General features: G+C 38.9%; 1 protein-coding gene across 1 annotated transcript in view; it reads right to left on the bottom strand.

Annotated features, from left to right (window-relative positions):
• Positions 1 to 22,990, bottom strand: part of LOC103770961 (vascular endothelial growth factor receptor 1-like) — a 99,495-nt gene that overhangs the window by 68,404 nt on the left and 8,101 nt on the right. Inside the window, 7 exon segments of the mRNA XM_008938239.1 lie at positions 8,204 to 8,363; positions 8,773 to 8,942; positions 10,848 to 10,965; positions 12,855 to 13,029; positions 14,547 to 14,683; positions 14,771 to 14,933; positions 20,918 to 21,042. Of these exon segments, the coding sequence (XP_008936487.1) occupies positions 8,204 to 8,363; positions 8,773 to 8,942; positions 10,848 to 10,965; positions 12,855 to 13,029; positions 14,547 to 14,683; positions 14,771 to 14,933; positions 20,918 to 21,042 (1,048 nt within the window).

The raw sequence follows: 22,990 nt of genomic DNA, 5'->3' as shown, positions 1-22,990 counted from the left end.
AAAGACCATAAAACCTCTACATAAAATGTCAGCTCCTGCACTCTGTTTCTTCCACTTCCAATTCACGTTCCCTATATATAAAGTCCAAGAAGTTGTTCAGACACTGCTGGCATAAGTTATTTTCCATGCACAAGTCACTCCTAACAGTTCACTCAACTTCATGATGTAATTTCACCTCTATAGCCTTCCAAGACCCAGGTGTCCTCAGCACCTTTCTTCTCATAATGCTGTAATTCCCTCCCTTTCCTTTCCTTTGCTGTCCTGACTGGATCCACTTGGCTCTAGAAAGCAGTAACTGTTTGTTAATGTACTTATACAGTGCCTAATACCCCCTGTCTTGCTGACAAGTTGGGAGCACAACTAACACCTTTTCCATTTTCCAGTGATCGTCAGGGGACATGAAAGAACTATTGCTGCCCTGAGGTTCTCTTTCAAGATGATTTGTTTTCTGCTTTACTGCAAGTAGGGGGAGAGCAACTGGAACTGAGACTGGAAGTGCAGGCAGAAAACAAGGAAGGGATGAGAAAGAATGGAGGGAAACATTTTTAAGGAGAGAGGGGAGTTGATTAGAGGGAAAACAGGAAGAGAAAATACTGACAGACATGGATATAAGACCAAGGATCCATCTTTCCCATATCCTGTCTCAACAATGACCATAAGCAGATGGTTGGGGATCAGTGAGAGCAAGACTACGCTCAGATACTTCCTCCTAATACTCCCCCAGTCACCAATTATTAGCTGCTCAGAAACTTTCTGCAAAGGAGGCTGTTTCTGCACTTCAGTGGATTTCTCTTCCAAAACTTTGTGCAAACTTTTCAAACCCCCAAAATCCTCTGGCAAGGAGTTTCACAGATCTGCTAGGTACTGCATGAAGAGCCATCTCCTTTTCCTGCTCTGAATTGTGATCCTTCTGGCTTCATTTAATGGTCCCTACTTCTTGAACTGGAAAATATATACATAACTGATCCTTAGACGTGTCCTTCACAAGTCTGTAGATCTCTATCATGTAGCCCACGAGTCACCTCTTTTTCAGTCTGCAGAGCCTTGACCTCCTTTCTCACTCTTCCCTCACACATTCCTCTCATTCCCTTAAATTCCTTTGATCCTTTTTGTTGCCCCTTCTGGTGTGCCTCCCACTTTGGCTGCATCCTTTGAGATGAAAGGATCAGAAATGCTCATGGCATAAAAGATGTCGGTAATTTATGGATTTATATGGAATCATCATGGTTGCCTCTATTTTGTTCTTTGTTTCTTTCCTGCCAATTCCTAACATCTGATTTGCTTTTTCAGCTGCTCATGATTGTGATTATTTTCCAAACCTGTGTATCACAACACTCAGATCTCTGTGGCAGTAATTATCAGCCAACAGCCTTTTTACACTTACATTTTACATGTGAAAGTGGGATTGTTTTTTCCTACGTACATCGTGCACATTAATCTTCAGTGAATTTCATCTGCCACTTGATCACTCAGATACCCAGGTTCATATAGTTCTGCCTTTCTTCATAATCAGTCCTCATCCTCACAACTCTGAATAACTTAGTATCATCAGCAAACTCTGTCACCTTCTTACCACCTTTTCCAGGTTATTTCTGAACATGTTGACAAGTACAGACCCCAGCACCAGCTCCTGAAAAACTTCACTTGTCGCCTCCCTGCGCTGCAAGAACGGGCTGTTCCCTCTTAACCTCTGTTTTCTATTTTTTAACTGAATATATTTTTCTGAGCACCATCTTACCTCATACACCACGTCTGTTCAAAGCCTTTTGCAAAGGCTTTTTGAAAGGCATACACGTAAAAGGAAAAAGGATGCTAACTAAAGTTTGTATATTTTTGTAAACGGTGTACTTGATCCAGTAATAGTACTCCATTCATAATCACTCCTAAGCAGACATAGAGTTTGACCTGGTGCCTTCCTTTGGCCAAGAGCCCCTGCTAGTGCAGAGGCAGGTCTCTGGCTACGGGCTGGGACATCCCACTGGGTCGGACACCGCCAGCTTGCACGGCCTCACTCACGACGTGCAGTCCCCATGTGCAGCCTGTCACGCTTTGTTTTCCATGGGCTGGGCCACAATAAGTAAAAGATCAAACAATAACATCCCACCATCTTCATGACCCCTATGTGTTCTTCCTTAATACTGGGTGTCAGACTATCCCTAGTGAAGCCCAGTGACCATCCTGGGAAGGCAACAAGAGGGAAAAAGAAACTGGGAAAAAAATGAGGAACAGCAAGTGAAAAAAAAGTAGGTGGGCAAGGGTTCAAAGTATGATACTAAGCAGAGAGCTCCTGACAACATATGTGTTACTGTAGTCCTTATGTTTTAGGTTTGATCAGTGGCCAATTAAAAATATTACTTGGGCAACATAATGCATTTTGGTTTAAAACATTTTGGAAATAGACTTGGAAAACTGTGCTTTAAAGTGATTTGAAAACTAGCAATACCAAAACTTGAAAGCTTGAGCTTCTGGTTCACCTAAGACCCATAATGAAACCATTAACAGATGATAGAATAAATTCATCAGTGCTTCCATAGGTTACCCCGAGGACAGACTGGGTCAAACTCTACTCAGTGTATAGCATATATTTGTCAAGCTTATTTACCCCTAGGTATGTACCAAGTCAAATTCATTCTGATGCAATATACACCCATGTCTGTTCCTCTGCATTTTTTAAAAATATGTGAAAAATACAAGGTTTGTTTTGTGTTTCCACTAATGTATTTTCCCAACCTTAGCAAAATAAGGGAATAGCTAGCATATATTTTTGATGTACCCATTTTAAGTACCTTTACATTACCAGATCACTCTAAGATTGTAGTAGACAGTGGAAGGCATGAAGGCCACCAGCCAGATCTTCAGCCAGTGTGAACGTAGAGTTGAGGATCTGGCCACATGTCAAATTAAACAAAAGCATTTTTGAACTACCTGTTTATTAATGGCATCTGACCTACTTTTACCAGCTCTAAGGACTCAGACTTCCTCTTCCTGAAAATAGAAGGTGGCATGGGGAACAAAAACAGTTGCTGTGGACAAACTAATGGGCATCACTGTTCACAGACATCCAACAATTAAATTTGGGTGGTTCAGTACGTTTCTAATTAAGTACAATTAACATTTGTTCTTTACTTGTTCGTTTTACATACCTCACTGATGTTCCAAATCTAGTTTCCCCTGATAATCTATCCAAGCACATCCTAATGATTCTGCCTTTCAATCCCTTATTAATACACTGACACAAACAATGCAAAAATGCAATTAGACTGCTATGCACACACGGCCTGCCTCCTCTTTCACTGAAGCTGGTGGGAGCCTGGCCATGCACTTTCACTGTGGTAGATTCAGGCTTTATATATCTGCAGAAGTTTCAAGGAAAACCTCTGGGTTTTGCTTCGCTGAGATCCATGACATGCTTCTGTTCCTCCCTCTGTAGTGCTGGTGAGGTATTTCTGTAGGAAATCGTTCACATGACCCTACTTGTGCACTGCAGACAAGGCTTGAAGGGAGGTAATACTCCCTTCTTATCACTGTGTTAAATTAGTAGTGATTTCAGTGAGGACCCCCACACATCAGAGTGTTACAACATTGTGGTTTCCTGAGATTAGCTCTTTGGCAGCAGTACCAGCATAGGCATTGTTGCACAGCCCCTGGTCTCTGCTGCCTGTTCCTGCCCTCAGCTTCATATATTCAGCTCTTCATTCCCAGTCCCAGCATCCAGGTGATTTTACCACCAAGAAGAGTTCATAACCTGATACTGTAATCAAGGAGGTAAGTAATCAATTGCTAGTTTTTCTAGTGACTTGGTTTTCATATGTGCCATAATAGAATCATAGAATCCTTTAGGCTGAAAGATACCTTTAAGATCATCAAGTCCAACCATTGAGCCATTAGGGCTCTAAAGTCCTCTGCTAAAACAGATCAGAATCTGTCAGGGTTGGAAGGGACCACAAGGATCACCCAGTTCCAACCCCTCTGCCATGAGCAGGGACACCTCCCACTAGATCAGGCTGCCCAGAGCCTCATCCAGCCTGGCCTTAAAGACCCCCAGGGATGGGTCCTCAACCACCTCCCTGGGCAACCCATTCCAGGGTCTCACCACTCTCATGGGGAAGAACAACTTCCTCATGTCCAGCCTGAATCTGCCCACTTCCAGCTTTGCCCCATTCCCCCTAGACCTGTTGTTACCCGATATCCTAAAAAGTCCCTCCCCAGCTTTCTTGTAGGCCCCCCTGAGATACTGGAAGGCCACACTGTCATGTTTCTTTCTCCCTCTTAGAAAAAACCCAAAAGCCAAAAAGCTGCAGACTGAAGTGACAACAGGGTTGTAAAATAATAACCCCACGTTTGGTCTCAGGCTAAACAAAACTGACCGCTCAAGGAAAGAGGGAGACAGAGAGGCGGCGATAGACCTGGGACACCCAAGGTAAAATTTCAGTGCTGTATCTGTCTGCAGTTTCTGATGGGCCAATTGGTCAAATCCTGGGCAGAGCATGATGCAGATCGTTATTGAACTGCACACATGGAAACATCCAGAGAGAGAAACCGCCCCCAAACAACACTGCACAACTGCTGAGGAAACCAGTGCTCCTACTGAACAATATCAGTATCTCATGTGCCTTTCTCAGCAACCTCTGCCAGACCAGTTTAAGAAAAACACAAATATGCTGAAGAGATTTAGGTCAAGAACCATTAAGATGAAGCACATTCCTGGTTTGCAGACACTCATTCTGCAGCCTCAGAGCTGATGAGTTTTAGGTGGAGCTCAGTCTGGCTGGATCTGGAGACCCTTGGCAAGCCCTGTCTCTGACTGCCACTCTGCTGACAACCCAACCTAAGCAAAAATGAGGCCAGAAAGAATAACTCCTGGGTGGTAGGGAAGAGGTCAAGGAGGCTGGTAAACACTGCAGGACAAGTGTCCCACAAGTTGTCTTCTGCTATATATACCAAGCAACTGGGAGCTGCCCAGCCTGTACAGAGCAGCAGAGTAAGCTGGAGTAAGATATAAGATAGCACTTGAAAAGACGTTTCGCTGTCATTTAAGAAAAATTAATCTTTAATTTTTAATTCCATTTTAACTGTCATTGCATCTTCTGCTATCTTTTGCCTGCATCTCTGAATTTACTAGCTCTGCATAAGCTTTAAAAAAAACCCAATCATTTCTTTTTGCCCTAGACAGTTTTCCTTGACTCTTCTATGTCTTCACCTTGCTGAGGTGAACATTGGAAGAGAATGTTTCCATCTAACTAAATCCATTTAGTTACCTAGCTAGCTAACAAAAGGTTAATCAATGGCAGTAGAGTTGGTCCAAGCAAAGTAATTTTAGCAGAAAGGGAATTTTAATGATGTTGGTCTCTCGACACTCCAAAAAGTCAATTTTGTTGAACAAGTTTACAGCATTTGTTGTTGTTGTTGTTACTGTTGTGGGCTTGTTTGTTTGGTTTTTAATTTGCTCCCAGGAAACTATGAAAATTGTTTAATTTGGCCACCCTCCTCTGACTGGCCTGAATGATGTAGAGAGGAGAGCTATGCAAATTGATGGAATTAATTACAAAGCATTAAAATATATCTGCATTTTATTTAAAAGCAGCGGAATCCACTGAGGTTTTTTTAGCTTTTTGGAACAGAAATACTAGCTGGAACAGAAACTAAAAGAAGCAGCCAGATAACCTAATAGTTCCTATTAAGGAACTCATAGGCAACAGTCTTTCAAAAATGAAACCATCTAATTTATGCACTATGCTTTATTCCCCATCTTGCAGCGATAGTACTCAAGTGAGGTGAAGTTTAAGTACATATATAAATCTGGGAGCAAAAAACATTTGTACACTGCAAGATCTTCGCAGTAACAGCATCTTTTTGCTCAGCATGCATGCTCTGCCCCATGGCATGGGACTCAGAAGCTTGATGAAAATCCCTACTGCCATACACTGAATAATGGTAACCTGTGGGGGGTTATCAATTTAGGGTACGAAGTACATCTGTACACAGAAATAGGCACTAGTTGAGCATTAAGAGAGCAACATTTTAGCCTTGAAAACCTAACACTGGGTAGGTAAAGCCAAAGAAATACTGTAATGGCAGAATAAAATACATTTTTTTTTTATCTGCTGCACAAGGCACCCACACCTTAAATCTGTTGTTTAGGCAAATCTCTTCTGACACAAAAAGGAAAATATAGTGAAATAGGTGGGATTAAAGGGTTCTTCAGCTCTTCAAGGAGAATGCCTGAACAGGCACAGGCATCAGCCTGAGCAAGGTGTACCAGCTGCAGAGGTAGTCCACTCTGCTCCTTTCCTGGAGCAGGAGATAAAATGTAATTACTCAAGTAGTTCTGCTTTTCTGCCATAGTTAATCATCACTATATTATTCAGAGGGAGTCATTCCACTCCTTTGAGGCAAAGCATTAAAAGTTATGTTCTTCAGACTATTTCTTCAATGAGCATTTAAAGGAGAAGGAAGGGGAGGGGGTTAAAGAGAATGGTCACAGAACAATTACAAAGGCAATTTGGAAGCAAGTCTGGAAACAACCTTGTACCAGAGCCAATAGCTCATTCAAATCGTTACATTTCTCCTTTGATCACTTGCTCAAACACATTTCTAATTAGCATTTAATTGAGTCTACAGTTTAGCACATTATTAAACACCTGCTTGCAGATATTCATTTCTATTTCTGATGACATGCTCTACTGTGCTGGAGTGCAGATCTGTGCTTGTTTACAGAAGGAAATATTTGACAATGGACAAGCACCACTCCAATTCCCAAAGAAGAACCAACTATTTCATCAGTGCTGCACTGTGATTTCAAGCCAGCCTATGCATAGTTGTATAAATACTTGAAAGAATTTAAAAGACTGAAATTTTTTCTTATATGCCTTTCACAGCGTTTCTACTTAAGAGGTACTGTGATCTCTTTTCTCTCACACCTTGCACCTATAAGCAGAAATAAATTAATGGTCAGGATGTTGTGACTTGTCCTTCAAAAGTAACACAACAGGCAGAGGAAATGCAGGCCTCACCTGTCCTTGAAATGGAGAATTTCAGGTTATACCTATTCCAGCAAAGGAGAGATTGCTAGTGCCACCTCTTGGTGAGAAGGGCACAGAAAGCCAGCCATTAGCATAATCCCAAAGCAAGGCATAACTGGAATAACTATGTGTGGTTCCAGGAAGTGCTGACCACTCTCTCACTGATCACAAAGCACTTACAAGCACCCTTAATTTGAAATAATCTGTTTGTCCTATTTAATTGAATGACATGTGTTGTGACCCATCAGTTAAGTATTCACTTAAATGTTTGGCTGGATGCACTTAAATGTTTGGCTGGATTGACACTAAACCCCAATTCTATAAAAGTGCTAAAGAAGTTAGAACTTACATAAAGTGATTACCTACAACTGAAACTGAGAAAATGTGGATTCCTAAACTTTTAGTTAGGTTTTTAAATATCTTCATTGTGCTGTGATCCAAATACCTTGCATGTTTGAACCCTCTGATAGTAGCTTAATGCTAATGCCATTGCAGAGGTTGAGTGTTAATCATTAAGATTGTGTCAGATTTCATGATGAAATGAGTCAACACACAAACTTGTAATCAAAAGAAAGAGAGTTCAAAAGAAAGCTTAAATATAGAAAAGGATTAGTTAAGTGCCACATCAGCATCAAGTATGCTTGTATGATGCCATTTATATTTTACCCTGTTGAAATATCATCTGGAGAATGCTGAGCACATTTGGGTTCCTGAACTGAATCTATGAGTCAACGTATTGTAAGAGAGACTTGACTTTCATAATAGAAAAAGCCTTCCAGATCATTTCTGTTGAATTTCAAAAGAAGCCACCCACGAGGAAAGCGTGGAGATCTCCATGAAAAAGCGTGTGAACTTTGGAAGACACTGTCTGCAAGCCTTCCATCATAAACATTAAGAATTAATTATCACCTCTGGACATTGAATGCATTAATAGTAGTGAACTACAAATAAACCTAAATAGGAATAAAAAAATATAACAGTTTTGCCCTCCATTTTCAAATAAGGATGCAGAAAAAATTGCATTGTGCCTATATGCTTACTAAAAAATACATTGATTAAAAGTATATAAACTCTACTAACTAATCAATGATCATGTTAAGATTTATTCTTGTAAAAAAGCAAATATTTAAAGGTAATAGTAAAGGGACACATGCTAAATAGAAGTGAGGAAGCTGTCCTACCTTGTTTTAGAATGGTTTTGTCTACAGGGGTACCACATCCACATAATTTTAGGTTGAGGAATACCATACACGGTGCATGTCAGCACTTGTTTGCTGTTCAGTAAATACAGATTGGGATCAGGGAATGATGACACAGCATTTTCATATATCTGGGGTTTCACTGTAAAGGGTAAAAATTGGAAAGCAATTAAACCCAGCTCATTTCTAGTGTATTGCATGATCGTGAAAATACTACATTCCTGCAGGATGAGTAATAAGAAAGATCCCTAGGAGAACATAGAAAAATGATAGGCCTAAGTTAAGTCAGATGAGCAGTTACTAACACATTTGAGTCATCAGGAACAAGTACATGATCATGGAAGACAGAAACCCTTCTAAGGAAAACGAGTGTCCATCTTCTGATTCCAAAATGTTTCTCACCCTGCATATGGGGATAGGATCTGAGCCCATGAAAGTCAGTACTAAAACTCACAATGACCTGAACTGTGCAAGAGCAATGAAAATCTAGCTCAGTGAAAATTCAGCATTTGTATGTTCACGAGAAGCATGGGAACATTCTTCAAACTTACCATTTACTCTAAGAGTGACTGTAAGATTCTTAGACAAGTTCCACTGTCGCATGCTCAGTATTATGGTGTAGTTTCCAGCATCTTCTTCAGCAACATCCTTAATGATTAATGAATAGTCTTTAACCATGTACCGGGCACACTTTTCAGCAGCAGGTAGCCCATCTTTTAACCTGTTTAAAAGAATTCCAGAAATCAAAATTTTGAAAAATAATGTTGCTTTCTTTTCACAATATCTCAATCTTTGGGCCAGGATTGAATTTACAGTCTTGAGATTCTGTTTACCAGAGGCTCATCCTTCTCTTACAAGTAAGACTGCTGATATTTATAAAGCACTTTGGAAAACACCGTTCCATATATTAAACTTAATAAGGATCTGACTGGGCTCTATAGTATTTGAAAGTTGTTGAAAATTGCAAATCTGTTCCTGAAGATCCCAGATTTCCATGCTTGTGCCACCATTTAGTCTAGAAGACAAGCATTTTGGCTAAGTTGTTCACACAATAAAGGTTGCATCATCCAGCACCAACCATTTCTTTATGACCTCAGAATACATCCTGGGACAAAGCATTACAGTAGTCTAAGCACAGCTGTGATTTTAGGAAGAGGAAGAGTAAGTAGATTAGATAAGCACTTAAGAATCAGATATCCTGCTATCAAGTGAATGTTTTTAAAGATAACAGAAAATCTAACTAACTTGCTCACACAGATTCCTGAAGCAGCACAATATTTTTTCTTCTAAGTTTAAAAATGCAGCATAAAGAATATTTTAGTAGTTTGCTGTATGAACATTGACATGACAGTAGTAGCAAAGTACAACAGATTTTCACTATGAAGATTGAGTTGATTAAAAAGATTCACAGGTTTTTGCTAAGTGTTTACAGAAAACTTACTGTTATTAGAGGAACACTAAAAATTTGGTCTAAGGACTATGGATTTAAGCATTTCACTGTAACTATATTTTACAAAACCACAAAATAATTGAGGCTAAAAGAGCCTCTGGAGATTGTTTAGTCCAACCCCTGTTCAAAGCAAGGTCAGAAGGTTGCCCAAGACTTTTTTCATTCTGGTTTTGAACATCTCCAAGAATGGAGACTCCACAGCCTATCTGGACTGCTTGTTCCAGTGTTTCATTAGTCTCACAATGATAAGTGGAGATATGGATTTTGGATAAGTGGATTTTTTTGTATTTCAGAAATTTTGGATCTATATGTGTAGTCAACAAGCTCAACCACTATAGAAACAGAAAATACTGTAGCAAATGGCTAGTGCTGTCTCCACTTTTGCCTCTTAATTTTCCATGTGGAACTATAAGTTTTTGTAAAACAAAACACGGTGTTTGGAGCAAAAGTAATTTCTGTCTGTGAGTAACATGAACTCTCACTGTTCATGTATGTATGGTTTGTTTTCTTAATCAGTCTTGTCATAGACGCTTTGTTAAAGTGCAATGAATTGTGCCAAAGCTACTGGTGTTTAAAATTATTTAAACAAAAAAGCCCTTGAGATCATGAATAGATAACATTGTTTTATATAAAAGTAGTTGGGTTAATACAAAAAAAACTGTTCAAAAGATTTTTTAGCAGAGTACACATGAGTCAAAGTGAACGCTCTAGTCACTAAAATAGATCTACAACCTGCGCATCACCATATAACAAAATAAACTTTCATTGTTTTTCTAACAGTGCATGTCTGCATGACTCAACGGTTATTTTAATGAAAACCTTATTTACTTTCTCCTACTATCTGTAAAGTAAGTTCAGGTATCATGTCTAGATCTGAGTGAAGTTGGATGCAACATTTCAGCCATGGTTGGTAAAGATCTTTAGCTGCAGAGTGTCAATTGATTTAAATAGGAGACATCTAACATATTTGAGTCTATGAACTTTAAACTTTCCAGAGCTCCTTTTTTGCACTTGCAAAACGGAAATAATATTCTTATAAATTGTTAAAACCCAAGACAACCTTGAAACTTCCAATAAAACTCCACAACTGTATTATCTCCATTTTGTTGCCATTTCAAGGGGTCTTATTTGAATATTTTACAAAAAAAAATTCTTATTTAGGTAACTGTTACCTACCATATAACCTCTGGAGAGGGAAACGCCTTCACTTTCATTGACAAACGATAGGATTTTCTTCCAGCTACAGCCTCCAGCGCAGTTTTTCTTCGACGTTTCAAATTAATGAACATTTTATCTTAAACAAAACCAGTGAATTGTATTATTGATTTTCAGCCTGCAAAAGAGTTGTTCTACTAAAAAGAACACAAATCCAAATAAAAGTTATCTTTAATCATTTTGGTGTTCCCACATGGCAACAGCAAGAGTAAAGTGGAATCTCCTAGAGATCTATGAAATATAGAAAGGAATATCAGAAATACACTAAAAAATTGTGATACAGTTCCCAGGCCATAAATCTGCCTGGAGAAGATGCACTCTAGCCAAATTCACATTGTGCTTCAATTAGAAAAAGAGGCACAAGAGATAAGGTGTTTCATGGTACATAGGAAACAAGTAGATGATCAGATGACCCTTTCACTCCTAAAGGCCAAGAATCACTGAATGTTCCAAAAGAAAATATTCTGCCAGAGCGGATTTAAGGGACCTTCAGAGAAACAGCAAAGGAAAAGGCAGAAACTTGCTGTATCATTGGTAAACAGATGTTTCACCAAACAAACAAATCTTTATCACTTCATTGGAACAATCTCAACCTGTTGGAATTTGTTCTTTTCCAGTTGTACAGCCCCATATTTCAAAGTCTCTGGCAAGCTGATGGGTTTTACCAGAGGCAGTAAAACATAACATTTATATAATACATTGAAAAATATCTTTTTTTATTCCCCCTCAAATTGCACTTGAGCCAAATAAAACACTCAAAATATGAAAAGTCGTTTGACTGTCTATTTGATATGGTGCAATATTTACTCTGTTATGGGCTGCATAAGGATAAGGATGTTGGATATTTAATAATCAACTGCAATATTTAATCACACTTGCACATACATTAAATGTAGCATGCACAAGATAAATCATTAGTTTTACTACAAAGGTTATAAGGATACAACCCTGATTCTGCAAGCACTTATTCACATAGGCTCTTTCTAATAGTGGTCAGGGATAGATATAGATAGGGATGCTCATGTGAATAGGAGTTTATAGGCTAGCTTCAACAGTTCCAGCTTCTCTGACTTTAATTTTAACCTAAAACTCTGTTTCTGACAGCTTCATCTTATCTGTTTAGGAATATAATAAGTGGATATCATATCATGATTCATCCTGTGCTCCCAGTGATTCAGTCCAGGGCTTAAATAGAGGATATGGACTGAAATACTCTTTAAGAATACTAAGGTAGGGTGCCTAGCCCAAACTTCCAGACAAGGCAGAAAAGGTAGACCACTGAAAACAAAGAACAAATCAATATTCTGACCATGAGTTATCTGTTGTAGAGGACATCCACTAACCACTTGATCTTTAATACCAATGACACTCCAAAGATCCTGCATAGTCCTAATTCTAACAGGATGCCGTTAAAAACTAGCTTCTCGTAATGTCTCAGTGCACAAAAGTCCTAATTCAAATAAATTTAGAATAACAGTAGAAATTTCCAGATTGCAGAGAAGGCCAACACAGACCATAGGGAACTCGTTTAAGGCTCCCACTGTAAAAGCATACTAATAATGAGTTGCAGTATCTTGTACTTGTAGAGCTTCATTTTTCATTGAAAACAGTAAGTACTGCAGAAAAGGAAGTGGGATTCTTCTATTTAAATTCAGCTTGTACTTTTCTTTTTTTTTTTTTTTTTGCTCCAAACTATAGTTTAACTGATTGTTTCTACCACAACTGACTGAGGACAGGGTCATCATAGTATTTAGCAGACAAGAGTGATCAAATTGAACATTAACATGCCACCAGTACAAAACAGTCATGGAAGAAAAGGCACATATTCTCTCTGGTCTCCCTCCTTCTTCTACCTGTGATGAACGTGCTATACATTTACTTCCACTTTGTGTCAAGATGTAAAGCTATTGTATGACTGAACTTGGTACATGGGCATTCAGGATTCTACAAATCTGCAACACTCCTTACCATAAACGATGACTGTTGTGTTAACTGCTTTGATTGATGGCCCACTCTTCACGTGGCAGGTATACTGGCCTTTATCAATATCACGCACTCTGTCAACAACAAGGATGCTGTAAAAAATATTGGCTTCTGTATTCTTCTGGTCAATGCGCTGCGTTACAGAACCTCTCTTCCTTGCCTAGAAAAGCAAAAATGAACAACAAAGAGCTTAATCAAATGGATTTTCATGATTATCAAGATTTTTTATCTTACTGTACTCCCACCATATCTTAATTAAAAAATCCATATCACTCTATACAGCACAGACATGCAAAAGAAGTCTAACATGTCCAGAGCGTCAACAATAAAAACGACAAGTAACATCATATGGCAAGTCATTTCTTTCTTCACCAAAGCTGTAATAGCATCCAAACTAGTTCTTTCCAGATGAAGATTATTCCTTCTGTACGGCCTGCCATACCAACATGCCCAGCTCCCCATTGTGCCTTGTCCAGCATTCCCCGGAGCCACTGGCACAGAGTTTGGTGCCTGGGTTCAGTGTCCATAGGCAGCAGACAATTAGACAGAGGCAATAACACAAGAAGGGGAGAATCATGGAAACCCTATAGACAGAAAAGGGACTAGATTCAACAAGAGAATAACAGGGTGGAACCGAAGATAATGTGAGTCTGAGGAGTTATTTCCTGCAACTCCCTCTCAGCTTTTGGCCTCAAAGTTTATTTAACCCAGGACATTGTTGCTGTCTTATAAACACTGAGCACCCTTCAGTTACCATCCAAATAAAACAGAATTTCACAACTGTGGTGCTTGCCTAGGGCTTGGTGAGGCGGTAATGAGCAATACAATATATTTGGAGAATTTCTTGTTGCTAAGTTGTTTATTTCTGAGGTGAAAAAGTGCCAGGGAAAATGGCTACAGTATGCATGAAACAATTACATTAATCTTCCCTATATAATGTAATCATAATTTCAGCTTGTGATGAGACACAATGAGTGACAAAATAAATTATTTGGACTTGAATCAGTAGCATATATCAAACTGACATGAAAGGAATGGGAGTTGTAAACCTTAAAATAATGTCAAATTTCTTATCAGCTTTACGCGGAATCCCTGGCAGTTTCTCTGTAAGTGACAAATATTTATGAGGATGTTCCCAGTGTGGGGGGGAGGAGAAACTCATTCAGGAGCATTCCTGTAGTTGTCAAAACAAGAGGATTGTTCATATGACACTTAACAAATGAGATTTTGGCCAGCTAAATCAAAATATCTCTCCTAAACATACTCCAGTCAGGTGCCTGACTGTCTGCCAGTCTTTTAAATGGATATGTTGAGAAAAACAGCCTTGCTGAAAACTTCTTTGTCACAACAGACAGCCTCTGCCTGGGACCGGGTGATAAATTTCTACCATTTCTCCAGGTCAAAATGAAGCTCCCATGTATGAAACAATTCTAGCGTTCACTTGCAGTTATGCAATATAACCAGAGTCCATGGTGTAAACATGTTTACTTACTCAATTGAACACCAGAAAGAAAAAACAAAAACTAACCAAAAACCTTTAAAGACATGTCAGCAAGGGTCAAAATGATAGAATGCAAACCATAGCAAGCATTTTAAGGCAAAATTCCTCTCGGGATTCTAGATGCAGTGTGATCTATGGGAAGCCCCCAGTTCCTCCATTGCCGCTACAGCACTCACCTCTCCAGGGTAAGTCCACGTCATTTGCACTCTGGTGTTCCAGGCTGCAGTGACAGTGCAGTTAATTGCCAGGCTGTCTCCTTTGAGCAGTTTGACAAGACGTGGAGTGCTTAACTGAACATCAAAAATTGTGTTGGCTGCACGTGACAAAGAGAGAGGAAAGTATGTAATGTCACCAGGGCAGAGTGCTCAATGAAAAGACAGGGAGTGGAGACACTACTCACTTTCTCGGTGCGTTAGGTACTTGGTGCTATATTTGTGTCCACCAATGGTTGTCTCACAGCTCAGGAGTCCTATGAATCTGTAGGTTGCCTTAGGTATTCTGAAGCCTTTCATGCTATCCCAGATTATTGTCTTGCCATCAGGAATTATGGTTTCTCGTGGAATCTGGAACTGTCAAACATGTATCAAAAAACCCTCATCCTCATACCACTCTCTAATCAAAGTAGCCTAATAAAAAGGAATGTGAAAAAAACACCCTAAAAAATGTCAATCAAAATAGAAAGGATGACATTTAATTATGCTGATTTTCCAAGTCTCATTTTCACCACAGAATAGAGGAAAAATCTGGGTGAAGAATGGAAATGTTTTATTTGTTTCCAAGATTTCATTATTTATAACAGGATGTAATTTATGACACAATAGATTGACACTATCATTAGCCTCAGCAGTTGGGCTGCTATTTTGTTGGCTCCTGGTTGGCAGATAAAGTGCTCGTCTTGGCAAACCTTTGCAATTAAGTATCCTGGTTTCACCACTGAGGCAGAAATACCCATTTTTCAGTGGAGGTGACAAATGGACTTAATTTACTGTCTTTTTATGGCTTTAACAAATTCCTGCCAGGATTCAATCTGATGCTTCTCACATTCATGTTGTCTAAAGGACTGGACTGTTTTTTTTAAAGAAAAGATTAAGGATATGAATGGCTGTCCCAAAGCTGACAGGTCATAGAGTACACGTGTCTAAGTCATTGCATACAATGTGAACTGCAAATTTTAAAGCAAACTGAGAACTATTGAACATACTAAATGAGAAAAGTCACACAGATTGCAGATATTGGAAGGACAGCATGAAACAACAAATGCATCACATTTCCACAGAAAAATACATTCAGCACATTTTTTTAAAATAGGCACTTTAAGTCCCTCAGAAGCTGACAACCCAATAAGTGACTAGTGTAAAGCCATCAGATGTTTTTAAACTCAGGACCTGAAATCTAATACAGACTAAAATATTGTGATAAGGGATACAGAGTTCACTTTGTCAGCTGTACAAAAATATTTTACATTAGGATCCTTTGAGTTTTAAGCCTCATTTTATTAAGGTATCAAGAAAACCCTGAAAAGGCAAAGCATGACATAGGCATTGGAGTTCAGACAAGATTTGTTTTCACACCATGTTTTTGTGTTATGCCTTGTCAATAGAATAAATGCCATTGCTTGGATAACACAGAGATCATCTATTAGTACGAAGCACAGATGTGACTCTACTTTTATAAAGCCTGCTTTTATGGTAAAAAATAGCATATTTTTAAAGGTGGCACAGAGCAGAGTTGAAGTGAATTAGTGTCCTTAGCAAAGATCTCTGGGTTGACTAAGCCCCTTGCTGCACATCACCTCACATTGTGCACCCAATCTCTTTCTTTCCCTTTATTTGACCAGATGACTTATTTGTTGGCCAGCCCTCTCCTTCTTATGGCTAAAGCCAGCACAGGTGGATGCCAGAGGCTGGGGGAAGTGTGGCTGCCTGGCACCTTCCTGTGCAGTACAGCTTCTCTCCAAAATTCGTCAACCTCAATGCTGCCTGTTCAGCGCACACCAAAAGCTGCCCTTGAGATCACCTCCACTCATCTCATGCCATTTCCTCCAACAGAAACGTATGATGAATAAGATGAACAATAATTACAGAGCACAAAATGCTGTGGTAGAATTCCTTATCTTTACAACAGCTGATAAGAGGCTATAATAAGCATGCAAATCACGGGGGAAATGTGTGTTACACGCACACACAAGTAAAGCCCATTACATTACAGCTGCTGGCTATCATTCAACAATATCTTGGACTCTTAAAGCTCTGTTGCCATTCTTCTTCTAAATAAAACAAATATTCAAGCTTTCTTTTAACCAGTTCACAGTTATGCTTTCAAGGGCTCCAACTACATTTATCCTGTTGCTGCTTTGGTGGAAACCAAACTGTTTCTGAGCATATTCCTCTGTAGCTTTTCATGTATACCATGAAGAAAGAGTCAAGTCAGAGCCTCTGAGACTCCCTAGACTGACATTTCCCAGGGAACGCATTCACTTCATATTACTTAGTTAATTGATGGATTACTAAATTAGTATTAGCCTATTTCCTCCAGCAATGGGAAAGTAACCAAAACACCAAGGAAGTGTCTGAGTCTTGTAAATAAAATACTCATAAATATGATGCTATTTTGCAACACTTAGTGTTGTGAATTATTTGTATATCCAACAGGCTCACCTGTCCCAGAGGCAGATCTTTGTCTGCACAGATTAATCACCCGAAACCTCTCAAAACCAGCTAGGGCTACATCTTTTGGTGTAATTTTTTTGCAGCTTTGAGATTAACAATTTTCATGCAGTCACACATGAAAGCATAACTCAACACTTTTAAGTTACTGTAAGGAAAACTTTAAAAACCTGAAGTCTATGACTAGCAGAAGACCACTGTGAGACAGCTGGTCTCTGGCTATGTCACTGGGGGAAAAAACAAGATACTGCAACAAGACCCTTACAGAGGGTGGAAATACCAGGATTTTGTCTCAGAAAAGAATAAGGGAGGTGGCTGGGTGCTCACTCTCACAGCTCTTCACAGCTCTACCCTCTACTCCTTACTTACATCTATTTCTTACCCAGTACTCCTCCATGCTGTTCTCCTCAGCCAACCCCAGTGTTTCAGATGACCTGTTCCCCACTCTCAGAGAAACACAGTTGCTTTGCTCTGCTCTAAACCAGCTTCCAGGCCACCATCTAGAGACTCAGCATCATCACTGTGGTGATCACTCCATGCATATTGCAGGACAGAGGATCCCAGAATCATACAATAAGCTAGGTTGAAAGGGACTTCTAGAGATCACCTGGTCCATCCCCCATGCAGAGCCCAGCCAATGTAGTTCAAGACCTTGTAAAAAAACTTGGCCATTTGGTCATCACAGAGAATAGTAGGAAAAGTATGAAGAAACACTGTGCTGGAACAGTGAGATTTCAGCTGAAACAGTAAAGGATAACTCCAGCTAGAATAATAGCTTTCAGGTGGGTGCCAGCAGATAGTCAGAGGCATTCAAAGAATCAATTTGATGTGTCAGCTGCAGTAACTATGACATTTATTGTCTACACACACTTATCTGCATGGACCACATCACTGTGCCTCCCGGTGCAGTCTTGGTCTTTTACCTTCTTTATATTTTATTTCAAACTAGACTTCAGTTTCTTTCGGTATAGACTGTGCCTCCTTCTTTGCTCAGCACCAACACTGAACCTTTTTGGTACCCGGTAACATTACCAAAGTACCACCACCAGGTTTTGAGTATATGCATATGGTCAAGAGTCTATAGTCAGGCTGTGATTCCCCGCATCTCCAAAGGCAGATTGTACTGGAAAGAGACAGCTAAAAGTATAGTAAAAATGTACATTAGAATTCTGAATGCTTGTAATTTCTTTTATGTTTCCCCTTCCATCAATTTGGGAAGGACGAGGTGGCATTATTAAGAATTCAGACTGTCCAAGTGTGTGATTCAATATCCTTGGGTTTTTTTCCTCTTTTTATTCCTTATGCTGAAGCTTATTTACTTCTATTCCCATAAATGTTATTGGTGACAGAGAATCCAAAAGAAGAATAAAAAAAGGAATCAAACCATTGTACCAAAAGCTTTCTTCATTTAGCAAGATAAGGGCAAATGAAGAAGCAAGAGAAGTGCACACTTGAGTTGCAATAAAGTTTATCTTGTTTTCGGGATCTTGAATGAGGCTGCCAGAATCAAATAGGAATGATGGTTTCAGAGGCTCTGAATATCTATCTATTAAGCATTACATCAAAACTATCTGTTGATTTCATCGGTCTTCCTGAAGAATGTGAGAAGATGAAGAGATGAAGAAGAGAAAGGGCTATCAGCTGTTGCAGGTACAGGTTATAATAGAACCTTAAGGCTGAATTTGAAATAAGAATGGAAAAAAAAAAAACAAACCAACATTTCCCAATCCCTGTTTTATTAGCTTCCTGATTTTTAAGACTCTTCTTACATTGTACATGATTGTCCTGCTATAGAATACAATTTGTACAGATGTTCAGCCTGGAAGTTAGAGCAACACAGTATCTCAAAAGGGTTGACTAATGTAAAGATGCAGTTTTAATAAAACAATTACTTGTAGTGTTGAAGATGGGTAATAAACCTTTCACATATCAGTCCACTAAAATCAAGAAGTAGCACTGCACAGGAACAAAATGCTGGAGGCCATGGTCATGCGACTATACTGAGTCCTTTCAGATGGAAGAGATTGCCAAAAAGTATTTCATATTTTTACTTCCTAGCAGTATAGAATACAGAACCTAATGACTCTAATGCTGGGGGTTTCTTTCCAGTTCCAGAGTATTGCATTATTGGAACATCAACTTCTTCCTTTATCACTAAATGGAAAACACAGAATAGCTTTTGCCAGCTCCTCAGTAGTATGTCTGCAGCTGTGAAATGCATTTAACACACCTCTTAATTGCTATGTGAGCAAAAACTTGCTGGAATCTTCACTTATGGGTGTCACAGATGATAATTAAAGATATGATGTAATGCATTGTAGCTTACATGCTTAAGGAAATTCTGGGATTAATTAGGGAAAACATTTATTTTTCCTAGAATACAAAACATGTAAGCAACCAGTCCTTTCTTTCAAGACACCACCTTATCTTTCTCCTTCCCAGAGTACCACATCTGTTTTTGATGGTGGAAAGATGTGCCTTACACCACAACCTCAAACTAAAAGCAAGTTGATTTGCAAAAAAAAAGAGTAAATCTCAATTTCCTCCAAATAAGGAGAAACAAAATTAATTTTTTTATATAGTTTAATAAGAGAGAAGACTGACAGGAATTTACTCAGGACTTTAATATGCTGAGATTTCAGATGCAAAACTACAGAGCCCAGATAAGTTCCCACTTCACAACATCCATGCTATGCAAAGCCAAGCTTCAGTTACTTTTCATTCTATAGCCACAGAATCTTGTGTGTCATCCCACACAGTGCACTTCTTGCAGGACAACTCTGTGTGTGTACATAAGGTAACTTCCTAGGCCAGATTAGTTTCTTGTCTCTGCATTTTGCTTTATTTAATGTGATTTAACAGGTGGAAAACAAGAGGCAAAATCTGTACCTATATTAGCAAAGCAGGACTGGATAGAATTTTAAACCTCTACTTCAAGTTAAAACACAGGATCAGATGTGTGGCTGGAGTAAAATTCTATAGCCAAGGAGCAATCTAAGACTTGTATTGACCTAGATAAGTGTCTTATGTTGGTATCATTTTACAATTGCATATTATTCTATAAAAAGACAAATTTATTTTCTTTGTAACAACAATGAACATCTATGCCACTATGTAAAAACTCCCTTTATTTAGAAAGAAAACATAAGTGGTACCTTTGTTAATTTTTATGCTAAACAAAATAACTTAAAAAAACCCCCACCATTCTCCATCTTGATACCAGGTACTCCGCTACATACAGATATGTCAGTTAGCTGTCCATGTAGCTCTCAAAGCACCTAGGATAAAATGATTTCCCCAAAACATGAAAAATATCTATTTTTAATAAACCAGCCTCACTGTCTCAACCTCTGCATACAAAGTGAAGCCGTCCCTTCCCTGGTAAGTTCACTTGCATGTAAAAGGAAGCAGTAAAGCCACTGGTAGGAGTGAGGTAGGGCAAAGGCTCACAAAGATCCAGATCCTTGTACAGCCCCCAGTAGGTATCCAGGGACTGCACTTCCCAGTTGTTCCAGAGAAGAGAAGAGAAAAGGGGAGGAAGGGCAGGGGAAGAGGTGGGAGGAAATCTCTTGTCCTAACAAGAAATTACTTCTTGGGCTAAAGAAATCTTTGTCAGTGAAAATGTAATAAAATGGTATGAAAAGTTTAAGCTTACTCAGAAAATTTATCCAGTGTAAAGGAGGTAATGAGGTCCTTCTGTGACATATGAGATGAAGTCCCCAGGGCTGAAATATTTCTAAACACACTGACACCCAGAAATCTTGTTTAAGAAATACTAAATTGTTTAAATATTTCAGAAGCGTCAGAATAGTTGTAAACTACCAAAGAAACAAAAGCATAATCAACAATGAATCTTTCAGAGCATGCTTGGATCGAGGTACCTTTTTTAAAGTAACAGCAATGTTTGGTGCTGTGACTCTGCATGGAATGATCATTTCTCTTCCCATTGTTATGTGTATTATTTTAGGTATATCACTGTGCATCTCTACAAATGGATTGCTGGTATCTGCAAGAGAAGAAGAAGAAAAAGTTAATATCTGAAATCTTAAGAGAGTGTATGGAAATTGTAATGGTGCCTACAGCCTTGAAAGAACAGACTAAACCTGTCCATAACAAAAGCTGAACAACATCCTCAAATCAAATCTTCTGCTTACTTTTATCTAAACACAATCAGTAAAATATTATTACATATTTGAAAATATATCTATCACTCACTATCAATAGCAGTAATCTGATATCTCCTTTAAAATCCAGGACAACTAAAGTACATTTTTCACATTACAGCATCATCTCTACTGCTGAGATACCTCTGCTGCTGTTTCTTATTTCAGGGCATTTCTATTTTATTATCACCAGGAGAAGTAATTATATGGGAAGTGAGCTGAAATTCACTTATCAGGAAACCCCTACATGGGACATGTTCCTGGTGTCTGCAAGAAAATTGATGGGAAAAACTCATGTTGACTTCACCAAGAGAAAGATTCTACTGTGATCATCCAGCTCTATTTTCAACTCTGAGAATACTCTGAGAGTTAATTTTTCTTCTCCTTCCCACTATAAGGATACCTGTATGTCTCTTTTTTAAGTTACAAGGTAAACGAAAATGCCAGGAAAAGATTTATTCTTTTTGACTCAATAAGTAAAGCTTGGCAGAGTAGTTTACCATCCCTTGAACAATCTCTTTAACAAAGGGCATTGTCACAAATAGCTTGTGCTGGGAACAGAGAACATTGCTGCTGCTATTGTTTGGACCAATTAACAAAGAAAGGCTTAAGCCACAGGCTCTGGCTCCAAATCTTCTTTGCAGGTGTTCTGATCTGAAGGTTTGGTTTGACTCACATGGCAGATAGACTACCTCAAAATTCACATAAGGTTTAGTTTTTAACTCTTAAAAAAAGTGGAACATTCAGATCTTAATTTCCTGCTTATCTACAGCTCCAGTGTTTTTTCAGGCAAATCCTATTATTTTTACTCAGTCAAAAATCTTACAAAAAACAATGGAAATCTTTCTTGGATAAGAAATTGGTAAAGCTAGCAAGAACTGACTTTTTATGAAACCTCAAATTGTAATGTCATTCAAGTATTCTAGTCCAAGACTTCTGCATGTTGACCTATGTTCATTTAAGTAGTTCCTCAAATACTTCACTTTTGCTTCTCTTTCTAAAGTATGTTCTGGTCTTCCCATTGTCATAAAACTATTCTGCCCTTAGGAACTTCTTTTCTTATTATATGCAATAAAATTTTTTTTTTTGAGACATCAATCATAAAGAGAAGCAAATTTTACTCTAATTTATACTAGGGAGAATCCTAAGGTAAAGTATCCCAAATACACCCCAGGATACGGAATAAGTTTTCCTAAAGAGGTTTAATGAAAGTCTTACACAAACTATCTGAAATTCACAATGCTTTATTTAATAATAGGTGTTAATGTCCACTGAGATCGTAAAAGGAACTTATGAGTAATAGAGGATGCGTATGTAATAAAGAAATACCCTAAGGATTTGTCAGGCTAAGGTTTCCTCTGCAGTGTGATTCAAGAAAAGACCAAGAATGAACCTGTTTGTAGCACGGTGAAAAGAATCTTTTTTGTTTCAAGGGCTCCAGCCACAGAGAGGTCACCTGCCCTTTAATATCACCAGATAGATTTACTGCTCCCCAAAGACTCGTTCATCTTTGTCACAAAATTAAGAGCTCCTGCCCAAAACCAGCAAACTTTGCAAAGCCGTTTCCTGTGCCATAATCTCCAGATCATTACAAGTGTGAGGAAGAGCTGTTCTGGGGACTACCGGCGCTGTCTGCAGACACAGTGTCACCACTGACCAAGGCCAGTATGGAGGCAGTGGGGGCTGTGCGGCTAAGAACTCACAGGATTCCTGCCTGTCTGAAGGCAGGGACAGGAAGCAAGCACAAAACACCGCGTTTGGCTTTTTTGTTTTCTTCTTCAATGGAAATGC

Source organism: Merops nubicus, unplaced genomic scaffold, assembly GCF_000691845.1.
Source record: "Merops nubicus isolate BGI_N331 unplaced genomic scaffold, ASM69184v1 scaffold6474, whole genome shotgun sequence".
In the NCBI taxonomy this organism is placed as follows: Eukaryota; Metazoa; Chordata; class Aves; order Coraciiformes; family Meropidae; genus Merops; species Merops nubicus.
The sequence above is the reverse complement of the archived record's forward strand: the minus strand, read 5'-3'. Positions and strand labels throughout refer to the sequence as shown.